The sequence below is a fragment of the Trachemys scripta genome, chromosome 10 (genome assembly GCF_013100865.1).
Source record: "Trachemys scripta elegans isolate TJP31775 chromosome 10, CAS_Tse_1.0, whole genome shotgun sequence".
In the NCBI taxonomy this organism is placed as follows: Eukaryota; Metazoa; Chordata; order Testudines; family Emydidae; genus Trachemys; species Trachemys scripta.
The window spans coordinates 56,848,865-56,869,529 of NC_048307.1; the positions used below are offsets into that span (position 1 = coordinate 56,848,865).

The 20,665-nt window shown below is 39.4% G+C and overlaps 1 protein-coding gene across 1 annotated transcript; it reads left to right on the plus strand.

Moving 5' to 3' along the window:
* The first annotated feature begins 1,655 nt into the window (after positions 1-1,655).
* Positions 1,656-17,413, plus strand: ADAL (adenosine deaminase like). The gene is made up of 10 exons (XM_034784711.1): positions 1,656-1,895; positions 5,006-5,136; positions 5,768-5,828; positions 6,837-6,924; positions 8,090-8,171; positions 10,909-11,035; positions 12,376-12,456; positions 13,861-13,996; positions 15,063-15,163; positions 16,574-17,413. The coding sequence occupies exons 1-10, from the start codon at positions 1,836-1,838 to the stop codon at positions 16,766-16,768; spliced, it is 1,062 nt and encodes a 353-aa protein (XP_034640602.1). The 5' UTR covers positions 1,656-1,835; the 3' UTR covers positions 16,769-17,413.
* The last annotated feature ends 3,252 nt before the right edge of the window (positions 17,414-20,665 follow it).

Genomic DNA, 20,665 nt, shown 5'->3' on the forward strand with positions numbered 1-20,665 from the left:
AATTTTTGTGCTCTCAAAATTACAGGGTCTTAAAATAAATCCAAAGAGGAGGTCTGGTAATTAACTTATCAGCTGAAGATTTGGTAACAGAGTATTTTCTGATTGAAATGTTGTCTGATGTTTACTTGTACTAACCTTCAGTGACATTATGGAAACATTCTAGAAGTATGTAACATTTGTTTTCTGATTATTTTTTATTTAAATTAGGCAATTCATGTTTTCAACTTTTTTTTTTTTTTTTTTAAGTCCTACCTCTCGCCTACATGTCCTCTTTCCAAGGTCCTCTATAGCAATCCAGTCTTAAATTGTGGGGCAAGACTCCTTGGCTTGTACTGCACTACACTGAAAACTGTCAGTTGGATAAATTTACATTGAATTAAATATGATGAAAATTAATGGAGGTAGTGTTGTCTTATATTCAGTTTATTTCTTGCTGTCCTTCTTCTTTCAATCTATACATGTGTCTGGAAGGGGGAGAGGAGGAAAATAGTAATGCTCTTAGCAGCTCTGCCTGTAAAATAAACTTCACCTAGGTAAGCTGCTCTCTTACAGTTGATTGTGCAGATACTATGAGCTCCACTACCATTGGCTTCCCCTTCCTAGCACTCGAATATGCTCCTAGGCTCCATTGGGCTTCTTCGGCATGGTTCCTTTTAATTAAGGGGAAATAAGTGGTGATGCCTTTCAAATGTCACCATCTTTTTTAGCACTAGTCTGTGAGATTTCACTCACAGTAAACTGCAGATCTGTGTTCCTCTCAGTTCTTACAGGAGCAATGAAATTAGTTTAAATGGCAACTTTAATGCAGGTCTCCATTGACAGTTAATATTTTCCTGAGATGAATGGGCAGGTCACACCTGTCAGAGCCATTGTTCCAGAGTTTCCATGGAATTACTGATATTGCTGAGTTGGGTACACGTGGTTTTACATTTTTGAGACTTTATGTGATTAAACCATCACTAACGTTTATGGAAGCTGAAATTGTGGCAAACAAGATACCAGTTTCAGAGAAGTGCTGTTATATCCCAATACTCCAAACCAGCTCAAATGGGGGGAGGGATAGCTCAGTGGTTTGAGCATTGGCCTGCTAAACCTAGGGTTGTAAGTTCAATCCTTGAGGGGGCCACTTAGGGATCTGGGGCAAAATCAATACTTGGTCCTGCTAGTGAAGGCAGGAGCCTGGACTCAATGACTTTTCAAGATCCCTTCCAGTTCAAGGAGATGGAATATCTCCATTTAAAAAAAAGCCTATAAACAAAGCATTATGAAGCATTACCTATTGGTTCAGTGCTTTGGTGTTGAGGTCTTCTGTCCCTATCCAGTTCTCCCTTTGGGTGGTGATTGGTTAAATGTGGTTGCTTTTTGTTTCATGTTATAATACTTATCAAGCACAGACATTTATCCTCAAGAAAATAACTCCGCAATATATTTGCTCCTCCTCTTACTGTGCTAGCTCTAGTCTGCCTCTTAGTCCTCATGGAGCAGTAGGGTGTTGTGTAGCACAGAGCTGTCCGGGATGTAAACAATCATGCCCACCAGCCTGTACCTCCCTCAGGGGAGGAGCTCAGTTAATTTCAGTGCCTGGTATATTAGCTACAAAGCAAATCGACATAGTCGCAAAGGCCTAGCCAATCCCAGCCCAGGCGCAGGAGACGCAGGGAGAAACCTGCTGCTGTCGCCCGTCTGTAAGAGGGGGCTGGACACTTGTGGAAAGCAACTGAGGGCTGGTATGCGCGCGCTGCCCCAGGGGCCCGACGCGGGCGGGGGAAGAGCGGTGGCGTCTGCAGCAGTGACGCTGCCATGTGACGTCCTTCCCACTGCCCGGCAGACACACTATGGCGTCCGGCGCGGACCAAGAGCGGCAGCTGCGCTTTTACAGGGAGCTTCCTAAAGTGGTGAGAGCTGCGTCAGGTCCCTAGCGCCGGGCGTTCCTCCCCTTTCTCCACGTTCCCAGTGGCCGGGCTGGTTATTCTCGGCAGCTGCTTGAGTCACTCCAGCGCTGGGGAATACGCTGTGCTGTGTGCAGTGAAGCCCAGCAGCCCAGATGTCTGTTCTTCATTATGCATCTTTTATGTCCCGGCAGGGCATAGGGTTTGACAGCATTCAGTGCTACGCCGGGTTGGGTCTGCAATTCACCTTTCTTCTGGGGGGTGGGGAGGTGGGCAGTGAGAGTTCATCCGCAGAGTGGCTAGGGCAGTAGCCCTGCTCATGTAAACTCTACTCATTTGTAAAGCACCTACGTTTGAGGAGACGCAGGCACCCCAGAAAATCAGCCAGCACCTTTTGGCTCTTGTGCTGGGAGCTCTGTAGAGAGACTGCAATCGAGAAGACATACAGATTAAGGGCTGCAGCCTTTTTTGGCGTCCATAGTTTTTTTCCCCTGAACCCAGGCTGTCACATTGCACTGAACACTTTTCTTTAAAGATGGGGCTAGTTGTACTGTCTTTAAGGGGGGGGAGGGGGAAAGACTCACTGACATTGACAATTCAATTCTTCTACAATGTCAATGTTTTCCATCTTTATTCAGACTATATATAATCTGCTTCACTCTGTCAACTCTTGTGCCTGTAGGAGTAAGTCTGCCCTCCTTGCCTCTGGTTGCAACAGAATTGGGGTGGGACAAGAGGAGCTCAGCCCCCACAATGGTGCTATATCTTCTGTGCACCAGCATCCTCTGGGGGGTCTCTGTTGACCATGCTCACTGCGTGTGTTACACAAGTGAACTATTGCAGCTCTGATGTGGAGCCGTTTCTGCTGCCACTTTCACAGGGTGAGCAGTTCCCATCCTTCTCCCTGTAGGACCCTCTGCATCAGTGGTTCTCAACCAGGGGTGTGTGTACCCCTGTGGGTGTGCAGAGGTCTTCCAGAGGGTGGTACATTTACTCATCTAGATATTTGCCTAGTTTTACAACAGCCTACATAAAAAGCACTAGCAAAGTCAGTACAAACTAAAATGTCATACAGAAAATATCTTGTTTATATTGCTTTATATATTATGCACTGAAATGTAAGAACAATATTTATTTTCCAATTGATTTATGATTGTATGGTAAAATGAGAAAGTAAGCATTTTTAGTAATAGTGTGCTGTGACACTTTTTACAGGAACCACCTGTAATTGCAGCCTACAGATCGAATGAATTGTACAGCTATTAAAAGCATAATTGCAATTTGAGGATGAGGACAAAATTGATCAGCTGTAGGTCTTTATTGGCAGTGTATTTGAACAAAAGGAATTTCTGCCCATCTCTCAAGGAAAAGGTTCAAGCAAATAGTTCCTGGGTTCCTAACAAGCTGTAATACAACCCCTTGTGTCATGTTTATTTGTCCAAAAGTACTCAATTGATTTCAAACACCAATAAAATGTTTAAAATTTTTGTATAGCCTGACTCCGTACAATTCTTTTTCAAGGTCTGTAGATTTATTTTGCAAGCAAATCAATTCAACATATTTCTTTTTTTTTGGCTTTTATTTTTTTTTCCTGAGGCCACCTCTATAAGTCTGCTTCTGATAACAGTTTTTGCTGCATTCTAAAGGGTGTGGTCTGGCACGTTCCTGCTATCATTGTTTGCTGTACGTTCCTGGAACTCTTATCAGCTCAACAATTCTGGTGTTGTGTACAACAAATTTCACATCTACCATTTAAGTGTTTATTCATTAAAATTGGCACTGGTACATGATCAAAACAGATATTATTGACACTGTCTTTCTCTACATTTTGATGCTTCCATTGCAAAAAGATGTTTCGAAGGCATCCTTGCAAAATGCTTGTCTTTTTGTGGGTGGCAGACTCTCATAATGAATTCTGCAAGGCATTTCATTGCATAGTATGTGGAACAACCATGCCTTTTATTAGAATTAGAGTTTCTGGACTTGATTTCCAGAAGTGGTAAGTACCAGAGTGCCCATTAATTGGACTTGTGGCTGCTCAGCACTTCTAACAATCACCCCTTCTGTGTTTTATTGTACATTTAATATTATGATATTGTTTTAAAGTGTTTTATAGCAGTAGTAAAAATGTCATCGTATTTATCAATCAAGCATTTTGTGAAAACATTTTGCCAATTTTTGCCCTAATAAAAGCAGGTGCCAAAAGGGGAGGGGCAGCAGAGTGAAGATGTGTGGGACAAGCTAGGTATTTTGCAGACACATTTTGAAGTAAGATGGAGCGACACAAGAAGACTATTCCAAATGACGGGCAGCAAGATTGTGAGAAGGGACAGAGATGAGGGCGATGCTTAATGAAGTGGGGAGCTGAGGACGGGGCTTTGGAGCTGTGCGTCGGCTTCGCTCCAGCTCCAGGCAAAATCCTGCAATTCCACTGCTCTGGAGCTGCTCCGCGCTCCAGCTCTGGGCTCCGCTCCAAAGCCCTGGCTGAGTAAAGGATGACTGGGTTTAAGAGAGGCTGGAACAAGTCGTGAGTTCTAAATGCAAGGAGTACAGTTCAACTGCTAGTTTTGTTTTCTGTTTATAGAGGGAAGTGAGAGCTCACTATGCTTTTATGTGCTGTTAAGAGTATGAGAAAAGAGAGAATATGTCTGGGTAGAAAAAATGCTGCTTTTTTGGTCTAATTAAAAAGAAACTATGAACCAATTTTGGCCCAGATTTGACCTGTTATAAAATTGAGTAAGGAATAGTGCTCATGTTCTAAATTATTTTTAAAATCTTAAGTCAGATTTGTTTTCCCTCCACCCCCCAAGGTGTTCCACTACAGTAATTAACTGAGACGTTAACACTCTTCACAGTGGCATCTACATTCTTGCTGATACCACTGCTAATGCTCGCAATGAGAAGTAAATAAGACTATCTCATTTGGGGCACCGGGATATAGAAACCCAAGTAAAAAAAGTCATTATTTGCCAAATGCAGAGACAGGATTGGTAGGGAAATGTTTTATTTTCAATCTCCTAATAAAATAGCAATACAATATAAAAGAAAAAAAAAACCCTGAAATCTAATTGAAATTAAATATACCCTCCACTCCTCTTGATTTGTTTATAACTTAGGAGCTCCACGCCCACTTGAATGGCTCCATCAGTTCTGTTACTATGAAGAAACTTCTGGCTCAGAAACAATATCTTCAAATCCATAATGGAATGACAGTGATTGACAAGGGGAAGAAAAGGACTTTAGAAGAGTGAGTATCTATAAGTTACAACCTTAATTCCCGCCCCCTCCCAGTCCTTTATGAATACATTGAAACAAGTAGAATCTGTAAGCTTGCACTGTGTGAGTGTAGAAAACATAGTTAAAATTGAAGGTTGCATTATGTAATTTAATCAAATTTTCACATAAAATCATTAAGAAAATTATTACTTTTTAAAAATGTCCTGGGGGAAGATAGTTTTTCATTTCTTAAATCTGTGAAGTCACTTCTTACTTGTGTGCAAATGGAACATGTATCCCTTGTTATCTTCCTTATTAATTTGTTTTCCTTTTAATCAGATGATTGAAAATATTTACATAGAGCATGGGCTCTTTAGAGAAAATCCAGTCATGCAAGATTTCCTAGTTGGACATGAATATAGCCCTTAACTTAACACACCAGAAAACAAAGATGCTTAGTAATGCTTTAGACTATACCTGCTCTACATTTAATCACTACTGAATTAATAGTTTTTAAAGCCTGAAAGGACAATTATGATAATTCAGTCTGTGCTGCAGCAAAGCCAGTAAATACATGTTATTCAGGCATGGGTTTGCAATTGGGAGTGCTCATCGCACTAGCACAATTTTATATGCTTAGCCTTTTAACTTTTTTGTTATAGATGTTTTCAGATGTTTAATATCATTCATCGGATTACCAATAGGACCGAAGATATATTAATGGTAAGTTGTACAGGGCTTTGTTTTAAAAAATCAGAGCATTTTTCTTTCAAAAACAACTCCTTGCAAAGGTAGCAAGAAAAGTTATTGTACTTGTATCTGTGCCCAATGTGTAAAAGCCAAATTGAGCTGAGTGTAAATTATTGAGCTCAGAGATTAAAAAGTGAGAATTTAGAAATGCCAGATTCTACCTAACTGACATTTTCGTTTTTTTCCCTTTTAGAGCAGTGAGTTACCAATATTGGAAGTTAGTCTGTGCTCTCAGATGACTGAACTGATGATCACTTATGAATGTGATATCCATTCATATTTACCTATGCTTTAACAGAGTCTCCTAATACACCTCTACCTCAATATAACGCTGTCCTCGGGAGCCAAAAAATCTTACTGCATTATAGGTGAAACCACGTTATATTGAACTTGCTTTGATCTGCCCGCGTGCGCAGCCCTGCCCCCCCCCCCGGAGCACTGCTTTACCGCGTTATATCCAAATTCGTGTTGTATTGGGTCACGTTATATTGGGGTAGAGGTGTACTTCTTTGTCTCAATATATATGCAGAGTTCCTTACTAGAGCTGTACTATGTTCACTTCTGGGTCCAGCACAGAGAGGGAGATCTGCTGGTGGGAAAGCCTATCTCGGGGTGCGGAGTGGTGCAAAGGGTTGTGAACCTTCCCTCTCCAGAAGGGGTTTCAGGCAGCCAGTACAACCCTCCAAGTGGTCAGAATTGCCAAGGAAGAGGTCATTGCCATCGGTAGGGCAGCGGAGGGATGTACTGTTTCAGCACATTGCCACTGAAATCCCCATTGGCCAGAGCAGCTTTGATACCCTGATAAAACTGGGCAGAGACGTAAACACCACAGGATTTAGACAATAACTCCTATTAATGTTATGTAACTATATTTCCATGTTTTACACTGAAAGCTTACATGTCTTTATCTTTAAGAGTCATCCAGTGTAACAAATTATAAATCTTTAATTTCAAAATATTGTATATGCTGTTTTTAACCAGGTAACTAAAGATGTTATTAAAGAATTTGCTGCCGATGGTGTCAAGTATCTGGAGTTAAGGAGCACACCTAGAGAGGAAAATGGCACTGGTACAAAGTGTTCTGTCTTTTAATTAGTATTCCGGATTATATTATAGAACCTTTCACATTATAAAATTAATATTAACAATATGTTTTGGAAAGTACCAAATGAATTATGACTGACATGTAAATAACTGCCAGAGTCACTTTTGAAATTCAGTTGTTTCAGTAAATGTGACAGATTTAGAAACAAATCCGTGAATGTCCCACTGTCAAATCTTTCATATAGTGACAAATTCCTCTTGTAATTTCATTGAAGCCAGTGGAATTGCTCCAGGAATGATTTTTTCCTAACCCATATATTTATATAAAAATATAAATAAAAAAATACACACACATATGTATGTTTGGTGTTATGAATATAATTATTTGCAGTGAACTGAATAATGAAAGTGATAATGTGGATACAATTTTCCTTTTAGTAAGATTTGGGGGTTGGGGGAGGGAATTACACATTGAGCTAAATTCTTTCCTGTCATAGCTTTGCTATTCAGCGATAAATTTAGGCTATTCAGTTTAGTCTTATTTCTTATGCTGACAAGATAGCTTGAATAGAATAATAAAACCACCTCTGCGAACAGCAGAAGCTATGTTAGCAGGAGAAGCTCTCCTGCTGACATAGCGCTGTGCACACAAGTGCTTATGTCAGTGTAACTTACGTTCTTAGGGGGATATTTTATTTGTATTCCGGAGCAACATAAATTATGGCAACATAGGCTGTCGTGGAGACATAGCCTTATTATAGTTTTGTTTCTTGTAACAGCTGCTACATTTTCTTTTTTATTTCTCTTAATCTTTTTATTGTTTTTAAACAAATATTTCAGTGGTGCATCAGGAAACCCTTTAGATTCTTGTGTAAAGTTATTTTTCTTTTCTCTACAAACTCAGAGCAAACAAAATCCAAAGGGAGGCTTCAAAGTAAAATTACATTTGTTGGTAAAACCAGTCCTATACAAAATGTAAAATCACAGAATAAAATCCAGATGCAAAATTAAACTACCATCCCAAAGTGCAAATAAAATATAAGATTAAAGAGTAAAATGGGCGGAAAAGTTAAAATGAAAAATATTTTCATGGTCAGTCTGGGATTTTATCAAACGTAACTTTTTATAATCAGTCCACTTATATCTACTCAGATCAGGTATGCATATGCTTGTGTGTGTGTGTTTTATAGGCATGACCAAAAGGACATACGTGGAAGCTGTACTTGAAGGAATAAAACAGTGTAAAGAGGAGGATTTGGATATAGATGTCAGGTAAAATAACGTGAAAAACTTCTGATTTGGGATTTTGCTATGAACATGGTGTTTGGCCAAGGTTTACAGATCATGAATGCTGGGGAGAAATTTGTGTAGAAACCAGATTATTTTTGACTTAAAACCTAGCAATTTAGATATTGAAACGTGTATTTTATTATCCCTTTTACTGAATAGGGAGCAAAACTGCCTGAGATTTCTAAAGTCTCCATTCTCTGCAATGTTCTATAGCAAAAGTAGTGCCCTCAGGAAATACCAGACTAAGGAACTGTCTGTCACAAAAGTTGTGTTACTTTAACCATACAGGTATAGTTAAAGCAGTACTGCCCTCCCTGCCCCCATCTAGTACTGATGTAGTTATACCAGTATAGCTTATTCTGATATAGGGAGGGGAATAGGGAACCATTCTACTTGCATAACTGTATCCAGATGAAGGGTTGTACTGGTTTAACTAGTTTGGTTAAAAAAAATCAACCCCCTACCAAATTAGTTATACTGGTACAATGATTGTGTGTAGATCAGGCCTTAGAAAGACACTACAGTTTCTATTAGTAATTTAACAGATAATATAAACTTGAATTTTAAACCAGCTATCAAAAGTGAACCTAATAATCACCAATATAGATATAGTATGTGTCTTCCCCTCTGTTACGGAATTGTAGTGATTTTCTTTGAAATAATACAGTAATCACAATGAGAGTACCGCAGCCATTGACTGTTTGGCTAATTACTGAACATTGAACTGTTGTTTTACTAACATGCTTACTTTGATCCTCTAGGAAAGCTACTTTTACCGTGAAATGGCCTGTTAGACTTCTATCGTGCACAAACCTTGGGCAGTTTTGTTCCTCTTTAAAACAAACAAACAAACAACACCCACAACAAAAAAATCAACAAACCACAAAACTACTAACCATAAACAAATAAAAACTACAAATATATTGGACAATTTTTAAAAAGTTTAAATTATTTTAAAATGACCAACCCACCCCAGTGAAGTTGATGTAGGGGAAAAAAAGCACACACTGCACAGACAGCACCTGTGTAGCTGTATGTAGGAGCACTGGTTACCATGTACAATTTTCTTCTGAGTTTCACTTGTTTTTGAGAATTGAAAAATCAAAGAGAAAGTCAAAAGATGTGAACCAATAACAAAATGAGTTTATTAAAACCTCTCATAATTGTTTGTAAGTCAGAAACTTGATAACTAAATGGTGTGAAACCCAAATAAGATAAACAGCCACTAGTTAGGGATCCAGCTTTCCTCTGTGGGAGCTATAAAATTATTTTTTGCAAGAAACTAATAATACAGGTTAAAAATTTGCTCTGAAAAGTTGTCCTTAGTTCTTGACCTCTTTCGTGGGCCTTCTGTAAACTATATAAGATATAGGGCTACCTTTTCAAAGAGGGTTGTAATGGAGCACCTGCAGAAATCCACATTGTGCAGCCTGAATGGGTAATTGCATACCCCACAGGGTCACTTATGTGTGAAACACAGTTAACTTTTTGCACTCCAAAATGTAAATATGTTTTTCTGTTTGCTAAATGTTGCCTTTGAAAATTTGGACCATACAGTTTTTTTGTGGCAAAATATATTACACCTTTTACTAGTAGAGGTGTAATAATAACAAACTAGATATAAATGTGAATTAAGATACATGTATCATTTGTATACATTACATCATAAGAATATATTGCTATGTCACAGTTGTCAGCTATTGTACAGCCAGTTAGGAGGTTCCTTAGTATCTTATGGATTGGCCTTAATATCTTCTGCCTGTGCCTGAGATGTAGGGTATTGCAGAGGTCAAATTCTAAGCTGTTTGTGGAAGGGAGGGGCTGAATTCTCTGAGCTGGCAGGTCTTGCTGGCTAATCCAGAAAACAGCATTGGTAGTAGCTTCAGAGAATGAGTTGATATATGAAAATCAGAACTTTGGTGGGCAGGGGCTAGTAGCCAGATCGGGACATGATGCCAGTATAGGCAGTGGCTGGAAGGATGGTGCCTGTCCAGAGGACAGGAGAACTCTTTGCTGTGTCTTATTTGAGATGATGTATGTTTTTTAAGAAGTATTTAGAGGTCCTTCTCTGGAGATGTAGCTTACCAGATCTTTCCTTTCCCAGGACCTGGAAAAAGTTGTTTTGGTTTTATGAAAAAGGAAGAACCAAACCATACTCATAAAATTATTAAAAGAAATTGAAAGAAAATCAGTTTATCCCAAGTGAGGGTTGAGTTCCAGCTCCTTATGTTCAGCTATATAAGCCCAATCCTTTGTTTCAGTATTACATTTTTGCCTCTAGAGTGGAGCCAGTATGGCTGGAAGGGAGATGCCATGAATGTAATGCTGGAATTGGAGTGGGTATGCATGTGCCTGCCATGGCTCCGCTCTCCCCGGCAGCCAGAGCGCCGGGGGAGGGCGGCGAGCCTGCTGCGGCTCTGCTCTCCCCGGCAGCCGGAGTGCTGCGGGGAGGGCGGCGAGCCCAGTCGCGGCCCTGCTCTCCAGCCGGAGCGCCGCGCCGCCCCCCTCCAGGTGCCGCCCCACGCACATGCTTGGTGGGCTGGTGCCTGGAGCCGGCCCTGCCTGTTACTTGCCATCAGAGCTTTACAGTAACGGTTGTGACAAAAGAAGCAATTTCTATTTAAGTTATGAGTGCAGTGTTGCTTTTGCTGGTAATAGATTGTTTCTTTGTCAATCACCTGTTTGGTGATTTAATGTAAGATGTACATCTCTATTCTAGGTTTTTAATAGCAATAGATAGAAGAGGTGGACCTATCGTGGCAAAGCAAACTGTTAAACTGGCTGAAGAGTTCCTCCTTTCCACAGATGGGATTGTGGTAGGGCTTGACCTCAGTGGTGATCCCACCGTAAGTTACTTTCCTTTGAAGATGGATACTTTTATCGTTGTAATGATTATAGTATCAAATTTTATTTTTACTCTTAGTGCTTTGGATAATTTTCCTTTGGGGGCATTAACTGTTCATGGCAAGGGTTAGGAACGACTATTTTCCCACATCTAAAACATTATATAAATGGGTATAGATGCGTTTTGGAGTGCTTTTGCCTTCATCTGAAGTATGAGATATTGGCCAACGCTGAAGGCAGAATATGTTGTTGCTATTATTATTATTATATAATTTCTTTTAAATAGTGCCAACAATGTTGTATAAGGTTTTTTTCAAACATAAAAGAAGGCACACGATCTAAAGACAGAAGAACAGGTAGTAGTAGTCAAAGTAGTACTTGGAATGATGGCTCTTGCCTGGCAAATCCTATCTTCCTATTTTTAGTCATTTTACTTGACTTTGGAATGTATGAAGGAGTTGAGGGGATTGTACAGAAAGTTGTTTTGGTTCTTAACAACTGCCCTTTAGGTAAAGGACACCATCAACTAAAATAAACACGCTGATGTGTTGTTACTAGTAACATTTGCTGAACTGAAAAGAATTAGGGAAATACATTTCTCTTTATTATCTCACTGTTTACTTGTACATTTATTAGCACTTAGTTTGTAGTCATTTTCATTGTTTCCATTATATAGTTAGACAGTAAACTTGCTGGCTGTTGGTTAAATGTCTTGCTCATATTCATGATGTGAAGATAACATCTCTTGTCTCTAACAAAAAATTGAAAATGTACAAAATGATACACAACTATCAAAAAAGGGAACTTAAAAGCAACTTCTGAGCCCAGGAAAGCATCCACTACTACATTGCTCTGATTGTATCAGATTGATTGAGGTTGAGGCATATTGAGTTAATACTGAGAATAGACACAAAATGAGAACTAAAGCTGGTTTACAAGGCCCCACAGTTTGGTCTATTGGGGTGTGAATTGCAGTAGGTGTCTTTTAGTTTGCACTGTCAGCACTGGTGGGTTACAGTGCAACATGCCAGTGTGCATTGCAGTTCACATCCCATAGTCTGAACTGCAGGGTCATGTAGACATAAAATACAAGCACCTAATATGCTGCTGTTATAAAGAAAAGAAAAGAGGTTGAAGAATATAGTTCTTAAATTGAAGTGAAAAATATTGATTCACTATATTTGATTATATGTGATAGCAAAATAAAAATTATTAAAATTAACTGCTTTTGAATGAATTATATTAATATTCTGAAACTTCATCATGATTGTATAATTGGAAAGGTTTTAATAAAAAATACCTCCTGATTAATCATGCATTTTTGTTTGGATTTTTCTTCAAGGCAGGACATGGCAAAGATTTTTTTGAACCACTTTTCGAAGCGAAAAAGGCAGGTCTGAAACTGGCATTGCATCTTTCAGAGGTAAATTCTTAATGTTTGTGCTAACCTTTTTCTGCAGCCGCCTTTCAATAAAAACCTACTGTAACTAAAAGTAACATCTGTAGATTTTCAGTTTTTTTAGGCCGAAGTAATGCTAGTTTGTAGCATTTTGAAGAGATGGGGTTAGGAAAGAGAAATTTAAAGTAAACACACATATATATGTATTTTGAAGGGAAAAAACCCTAAAAGAACCGAAAACCAACTACCTACCCAACTTAATCAAGAAACTTTGACTAAATCTCTCCTACCTTTCTAGGGATGTTACAGTCCACCAGAGAACCATGCAGGCCCCACTCCTGTGATTTCTAATGTCACAAGAAATGTTTCAATGGTGCTATTGTCAGTTTTGAATTTTGTATTAATTTTGGATAGATCAATACAGTAAATGATATAATACAATAAATGTTGAGAACCACAGAAGGAATACCAGTAACATAACATACTCTGCCTTAAAATCTGCAAGGTCATGATTTATTCAATTATGGAAACAAATAGGACCTCAGTATCATAGGGAAAACCCTGATTCAAGAGCATGACTAAGCCTTGCTCATTAAGGATTATTGGAGGAACTGTTGGCTGTAATTTATTGTATTATATATTTCAGAAGTATAAGTATTAATTTGAAGTTTACACATACATTGACTGATCCATTACCCCCCCACCTGAATTATATCTGGAATATCATATAGTAGATCTTATGTACCTGTTTTACGCACATGAATAGTTCTGTTGACTTCTTTAGCTCTGTTTGTGTATGTGAGATGAGGAGAATTTGGAGTATGATCTCTAACATTGAAGATCCACCTAGAGTTTGATTTAGCAGGCCTGATGAATAATGAAAACCTTCTAATTTCTGAAAGAAATAGTGCCTTTAGGAAATTAAGGCTGATATTATTAATGAGTTTTTTGCATGGAACTCTTGTGCAGGGCTTTGAAAATGTACTTCCAAGTTCCTCACCTTCTTCTTTCTGCCTCTGTCTTATTGTGTAACTTCTCTGTTCTGCAGTCAGTTTATCCATTTGTACATTGGAGATAATTGTAACCTTCCTAGTTGAGGCTTATTTCATTAAGGTTTGTAAAGCTAATTGAAGTCCTCCAATCAAAAGTATTTCAGAAGTGCAAATAACTAATGTGATCTGTCCTTTTATCTGCTTTCCAATGAGTGCACTTCCATCTTCCAGTTCCTGCATCTCTTCCTTCTCCAAAACATAATAACTAACACTAATTAACACACACACTTATTTCTCATTTTCTTTATTGATAAAATATACAAATACAAAAAATCTAGAACCCAGATCTGATCTGGGGCTGATGTATAACTTTGATTATTCAGCTGCATTATGGCGCCATTACAGACTCTGTGCATGGGGGTGTATTCTGTTTTAGATCCCAAATAAAGAAGAGGAGACCAAAATTCTCCTTGGTTTGCCTCCAGACAGAATTGGACATGGTACATTTCTCAACTCTACAACAGGTTCAGAGGATCTTGTGCAGCTTGTTAGACAGAATCACATACCTATAGGTAAGCAAGAAGATAAGAAAATTGCTTGGTAGCCCTCAGGCTTTGATACATTGTATCTTGCAAATGATTCAGTAAGTCTGAGTAGATTTATATCTCCCAGAAATAAATATGGAAAGATATTTGTGATGTGGAAATAAATGGATACTGTGAGAAAATAACTGATACATATGGTGTTCTACTGATGCTTCTGTTTTTCATTTAAAACAAAATTGGTCATAGAGTATTTTTAAACGTTTTTACTGAGTGCCATTAATTAAATATCTACGTATTTTATATGCATATATTTCAATATACACACACATTCTTTCATACACCATTCTCAATATTGGTGCTCCTTAGCAGTTTTATGCCAGTCCTTGGTGTATAATCAACAAATAGTGGGAAAAGGAAAACAGGAAACAGAGATCTGGAACATTAAAATAGTACAAAATTGCCATGTGTTTACACCTGTTGCACCTGGTTAATATCAATAAACTACAGCTTAGTAATTTGTGTAGTGAAATATCTTTTAAAGCTATGTAAAAGGATTTAGTGGCATTTGTGTAGACTGTTCAAAGTTTTATATCTGCTTCAAATATATAGGGACATAAGAATTGTGATACTGGAGCATTGATCTGTCCAATCTGATATCATATCTCTGGCAGTGGCCAATAATGGATGCCTCAGATGAAGGTAGAAAACCAAAACATAACATACTTGACCAGTTGAGCAGTGCATGTGGTGTCTGTATGTATGCACCAGTTCCCCAAATACCCTGAATTGGGCACACAACTAGTGAACTGTGCACCTAACCACCCATTTGACTGTATAAATCCAGGTATTTTCATGTGTGCACACATGAACATTTTTTTCCCGTGTTTGAATATGTTCTTAGCTGGCATATACAATATATTGTAAGTGTCGTGAATCACCACAAATTTAAAAAAAATAAATAGAACAGGTAACACTGAACTATTCAGCTATGGATTGAAATGTGTACATTAATCTATCCAAAGATCATATTTTTGGTTCTGTACATATCCTTGTTTTTTTCTTTTAATTCATAGTTTTTCCTTTTATCACTTAGAACTTTGCATGACGTCAAACTTCAAAAGTCAGACTGTACCTTCCTGTGACAAACACCATTTTGGATACTGGTACAACATGGGCCACCCCACTGTACTTTGTGTAAGCCATTTTGATTGTACAGAATACATTTAGATGCTGACCATACAGAACATGGAAACTGAGTCACTGGAGCCAAGTTAGAGAAACATACCTGTTACTATCTATACAAGAGCCAACTGGACAAGGAATTTCTCTGATCTCACTTATAAGAAATCCGATACCTAGGTTAGGGAGAAATATATAGTAAAAATCTAGGAAAATTCTTGTTATTCAACTTCTAATTTTTATTGAAGCAAATCCCAGTAGATTAAAAGTCTGATTTACATGAAATTTGGGGTCTATATAGGTTTTTGGTATGAACCAGGGAACATTGCATTTGAACATCTTAGCTCCTATATTTGTATTTTAAATTGTAATTCCTTGTAATTATTATTTCCTTGTAATATGAAATATGTTTCTGTTGCATTCAGAGGAAAATATGGGACCCTTCCTGTAGGTAATTAGTCCTGATCCTGTGAGATGCCAAGCACCTCAGCTCCCATTGCCAGCATCTATAAAAACATCCATGTTAGAAAACATCACAGTGGCCAAGTTAAGTAAGGTAAATTTAGGGACCTCTCTTCCTCGCATGGTTCATAAATCCACCCGAGAGCCCTGGATTAGGGAGCAGGGACCAACTTAGTCCTTAAATGATCCTAACTTGAACATTTCAACTGGCAACACTTATCTAAATGTTATTTATCATTTGTATTATGGTAGCAGCCAAGGACCATAATCAAAGTCAGGGCCCCATTGCACTAGGCACTGTTGTACAGGATGACACAGACCCTGTCCTAAAGATAAATACTCTAATATAAGACAAGGTGCAGCTAGTAAGTGGGGGGTGAGGAAGGGCGGGGGCGGAACAGGGAAGGGGAAAGATAACAGTTGTATGGTCACACATTTACATAAGTTACACCTGTGAATAACTTGATGGTTCTGAATCATCAGACTTGTTTTGAAATAAGTGCCAGCAATCCCCACAGGCCTTCTGTCTAGGCATCTCTCTGTAGGCATCATGGTAGAAGTGTGTCTTGAGGAGGAGTGGTAGGAGCAGCTTTATGGATTAGTTTGGAGAGGGTGCTCCATGTGTAGTAGGAGACATAGAATAAATCACAAAGACTCTGGCTGTTTTTATAGACATCATATATTTTTATAAATGAACTGTTCTTTCACTTAGACTTCTTTGTTCAGCGTATGATATTTTTGGATGAGATATATTGATATTAATTTACAACCAGTTTCACCTTACTGTATCTTTACTGCAGCTATTCTATCAGTTAGTACTTAATTAAAGATAGAATAAGTACTAGCTGCAGTAAACTGAAATACAGTAGGGTGAAACTGATTGTAAATTAATTTCCTATTTTGCAAAGCTAGACACACTGAATGATTGTTCTTTTTTTTTTTTTTTTTTACCCTCCCTCGCAGACTGACGATAAAGGTGTCTTTGCAACGGATCTGTCTCAGGAGTACCAGATGGTTGCTAAAACATTTAATCTGAAGCCGTCACAGATGTGGGACCTCTCCTATGAATCAATCAACTATATCTTTGCTTCAGACAGTGTAAAATTGAAGCTAAAGGAACAATGGAATAAACTGAAACCAAGTCTGCTAAGTAATTAAACTATAGTTATAAATAGATGAAAACAGAATATACTAGCTCAGTTAATAAGGATGATCTGCCTAAGAGATTCTTTCTTTGGCCTTTTAAATTTTGATACAACCATAGGGCCCAGTCCTGCAGCCTCTGCTTATATGAATTAAGGGCTACAGGAACAGACCCTTATTTAACCAGGATGAGAGAGAAGTTCCTTTCCACACTTTGTCTGGAAACAGTCTGTCAGTGAGTAAAATTCCAGATTTTTCATGTACTAAATACCGTATTCACTGTAGGGAAACTAGTTTTTTTAATTACCGTATATACTAGTTCATAAGCATCAGAGAAGGGGGTCGGTTTATGAACGGCTATATAGAGGGAGAAGTGGGACACAGTCCCTCCCCCAACAGAGGGAGCAAGGAGAGGCAGCACAGCCAGCAGAGCCAGAAGGGAAGAGGCGGGGCCAGAGTCTCTCTGTTTCTGGCCACGCTGTTCTCCCCCCAGCCTCCAAAGCAGCTGCAGCTCTGGGGCTGGCAGGTTCCGGCGGCGCTGCCGCCTGGCCCCGCCTGCTGGAGCACACTGCAGCTGTGCCGCCTGGCCCTGCCCGCTGAAGCAGGCACGTGGCTATGCTGCCTGGCCCGGCCTGCTGAACCAAGCTGCGGCCGTGCCGCCCAGCCTGCCGGAGCAGCTCCGGCCAGGCCAGAGACATTCTCACCTGGCCCTCCCCAGATAAGATGGGAAGGGGACGGATGGGATGGGGTGAGTGTGGGGGTCCCGGGCTGGGGTGGGGTCATGTGGGGGGTGGTCACAGGGGTTACTCCCCTGACACCCAGCTTCTCAACCCCCACACTCCCAAAATTTCCCCACCAGTTGCTGTCCCGGCCCGTCACGGTAATCTGCTGGTGGGCTGGGACGTTTTGTTTACTTAGGTTTACCTCCGTACCTGCGGATGCTTGAGGTAAACAAACCGTCTGAGCCTGCCAGCGGCTTATCCTGATGGCCTGGGAGCCAAAGTTTGCCGACCCTGGAATTACAGGGTCAGCTTATGAATGGGTCATAAAAAATTTCCATTTTTACTTATCCATGTTGGGGGTTTGGCTTATAAACGAACTGGCTTATGATCGAGTATATACGGTACTTTTTGCTCAAATGTGTTAAAATATTACAAATATTGGAACCATCATAGCAAAATAACGTTGAGTAGGAAACGCATAGCAACAATGTACTAAGCAGTATGTATATGTTTTTCTATATCAATCTTAAGAAGGCTGATGAGCAGAAAGATATGGACAATTTCAGGGAGAAAAAATACTTGTCAATAAGATCTTCACACTCAGTTAAGAGACATATTAGAACTGTTTCTGCTGATATAGATGTCTGACCAAAGCTTTCTGTGGGTAGTTTTAATGAATATGCTGAGACAATCAAACTGAACTACACTATCAACACACTCAGAAGTAAGTGTGTTACAGTGTCTCCGTGTTACACTGGCAAGCAGAAAAAAATTCTAAAACCAAAATCAACAACTGTGACATTTATGGGGTTTTGTTTTTAAAATGCTTTATTACAATTTAAAGTTTATTTCTTTCCATTTGTTTTTTTAAAAACAAAAAATAGCTTTTTTGATGCGGTGTGTTTCTAAAACCACTACTTTTGTTTTTGCTCAGGGTTTGTAGATTGGAGGCATGTAAATTCTGCAGCAAATTATGTAATGTTGTATCATTTATAAGGGATGCTTTCCTTCTACTAAGTGATACCATGTCTGTTTTGACACCACAGGGAGCTCTTTAGTTTGGGAAATGAGATGTGGTTTTTGTCAGTGGTATTAATTTATGCATTGATAGATCTGTCACTCTTTGCAGAAGAATCACTGACGACGTAATCTTGCCATATGTGGCCCCTCTATCCTTTAAGAGACTGTGTTTTTTGAGTAGTTTAAGTAATTGTACTAGGAATTGGGATTTAACTTCATAGATTAGGAAAGAGATTCCACCGTATAGAACTGGTCCTATTACTTCAGGAAATCCCTTTGCTATCTGAGTTTCAGGAGACCAGACTATTAATGGACTATAACAGACTGCATTTTTTGCAGTGCTAATGAAAGTAGACGGTACTGAATGTTTTGAAGATATAAAGGCAATCTATTTGAATGAGTCACTGGCTATGCTGTTTCAAGTTTTCGTTGGCTCATGAGAACTGTCATGGGTAATGATTTTTTTGTATCTTGTAACAAGGATACTAATATGAGTTATGTGTTGCCGCTGTCAACAGTCATTGTCACTTCTACAATGCCTGATCCTCTCAGGTACTCAGATGATTGGGCCCTTAAAAATCTTTTTAGGAGGGGGAGATCTTGCAACAGTCATTGGGATGGCTAATACAGTGCCTCCAAATATTGGTGATAGGCTCAAACTCCACAAGCCTAGTGATAGGATCCCAGTCCTTGGTCTCTAGATGTCAGGGCAACTTGCTGTTGTGGCTGAGCCAATTGGAAAAAGGTTTATGATGATAAAAACTGGAGATAGAGTTAGAATGTTTATGTGACAGGATGAGCTTTCTCAGCTATGTCATTTAGAATGAAGCCTCTGGCTTTCACTAAATGATGAGTGACCCAGTAGAGGGATAGTTCTTTTCTGCTGAGAATACACCTCTCATGTGCTCAGAAGTCAGTTCAGACAATCAATTATGTGACCTCCTAGCAGCAGTTGGACATAGGAAACAACCACAGCTTTGCGATGTCTGCTCTGTATACTATAGGAGGAGCTGTCCTGTCTGAGCTCTCCAATTCTTTTCTGTGTCCCAGCAGGAGGAGATCACTCTCTGACTTCTGAACTAGGGATTTAGTTGTTTGTTGTGATCCACTTTCAGGTAGCTGCTGCTTATATGTATGTGGGGAAGAGCAAGACCTATCTGCATTCTGCTCCCGCATCCCCCCAGTCCTGAGGCCAAGGAAAGAGCGCTGTAGGGTGAGGAGCTGTGGTTCATGTGTTTTTAGTAAATATTCCCCTGGCACCCTATCAGCAATCCATGATTGGGATCAGTTGTGCCCCAGCCATAAAGTACAAGTAATCTGTGTAAATTGCTGTGTGGGGGTTCTGTGCCCACTGGCAAGCCAGCCAGAATAGGACTTTAGAGTAGAACCTCAGAGTTACGAACATCAGAGTTACGAACTGACCAATCAACCACACATCTGATTTGGAACCAGAAATACACAATCAGGCAGTAGCGGAGACCAACATCTCCCCCCCTCCCCTCCAAAAGAAAAGCAAGCACAGTACTGTGTTAAATGTAAACTACAAAAAAAAAAAAAAAAAAAAAGGAAAGCAGCATTTTTCTTCTGGATAGTAAAGTTTCAAAGCTATATGAAGTCAATGTTCAGTTGTAAACTTTTGAAAGAACCACCATAATGTTTTGATCACAGTTATGAACATTTCAGAGTAATGAACAACCTCCATTCCTAAGGTTTCATAACTCTGAGATTCTACTGTATATTAAAACTGCTGCTGTGAGATAGGGTGCTCTGGAGAAAAGATCAAAGGGTCAGAAGCTGCGAAGTCCTGAGGATAAACCTCATCTCTGCTGTTGATTGGCTGTATGGCCTTAGGCGAGTAATTTCATTTCACTGCCCCAGTTTCCAGGCTGTAAAATGGAGATAAATGCTATCTGTCTCATGGAGGTTGTTAGGATCTGTTTGTTTGTTTGTTCAGCATTCTGAACATACATGTGGTATGTAAACGTAAAGTTTTGTGCTTATCAATGCACACTTGTGTCCATGCAAAACGCAGTGAGGGTCAGAAGCTAGCTTTCCATTTTCTATGTAGCAAATTCTTTCCAACCCTTTTGAAGTGGGTAGGATTCCAGGGGACTTCCCAAGCAGTATTCGATTTATTTCTCTTTCCACCTCCCATTCCTCTTTGTGCAGA

Excerpts from the sequence above, each read along its gene's own strand:
- ADAL (XM_034784711.1), top strand. The coding sequence starts at position 1,836 with ATGGCGTCCGGCGCGGACCAAGAGCGGCAGCTGCGCTTTTACAGGGAG. Across the intron at positions 5,829-6,836 it reads GGACCGAAGATATATTAATG|GTAACTAAAGATGTTATTAA; the intron begins GTAAGTTGTACA and ends GTTTTTAACCAG. Across the intron at positions 12,457-13,860 it reads TGGCATTGCATCTTTCAGAG|ATCCCAAATAAAGAAGAGGA; the intron begins GTAAATTCTTAA and ends ATTCTGTTTTAG.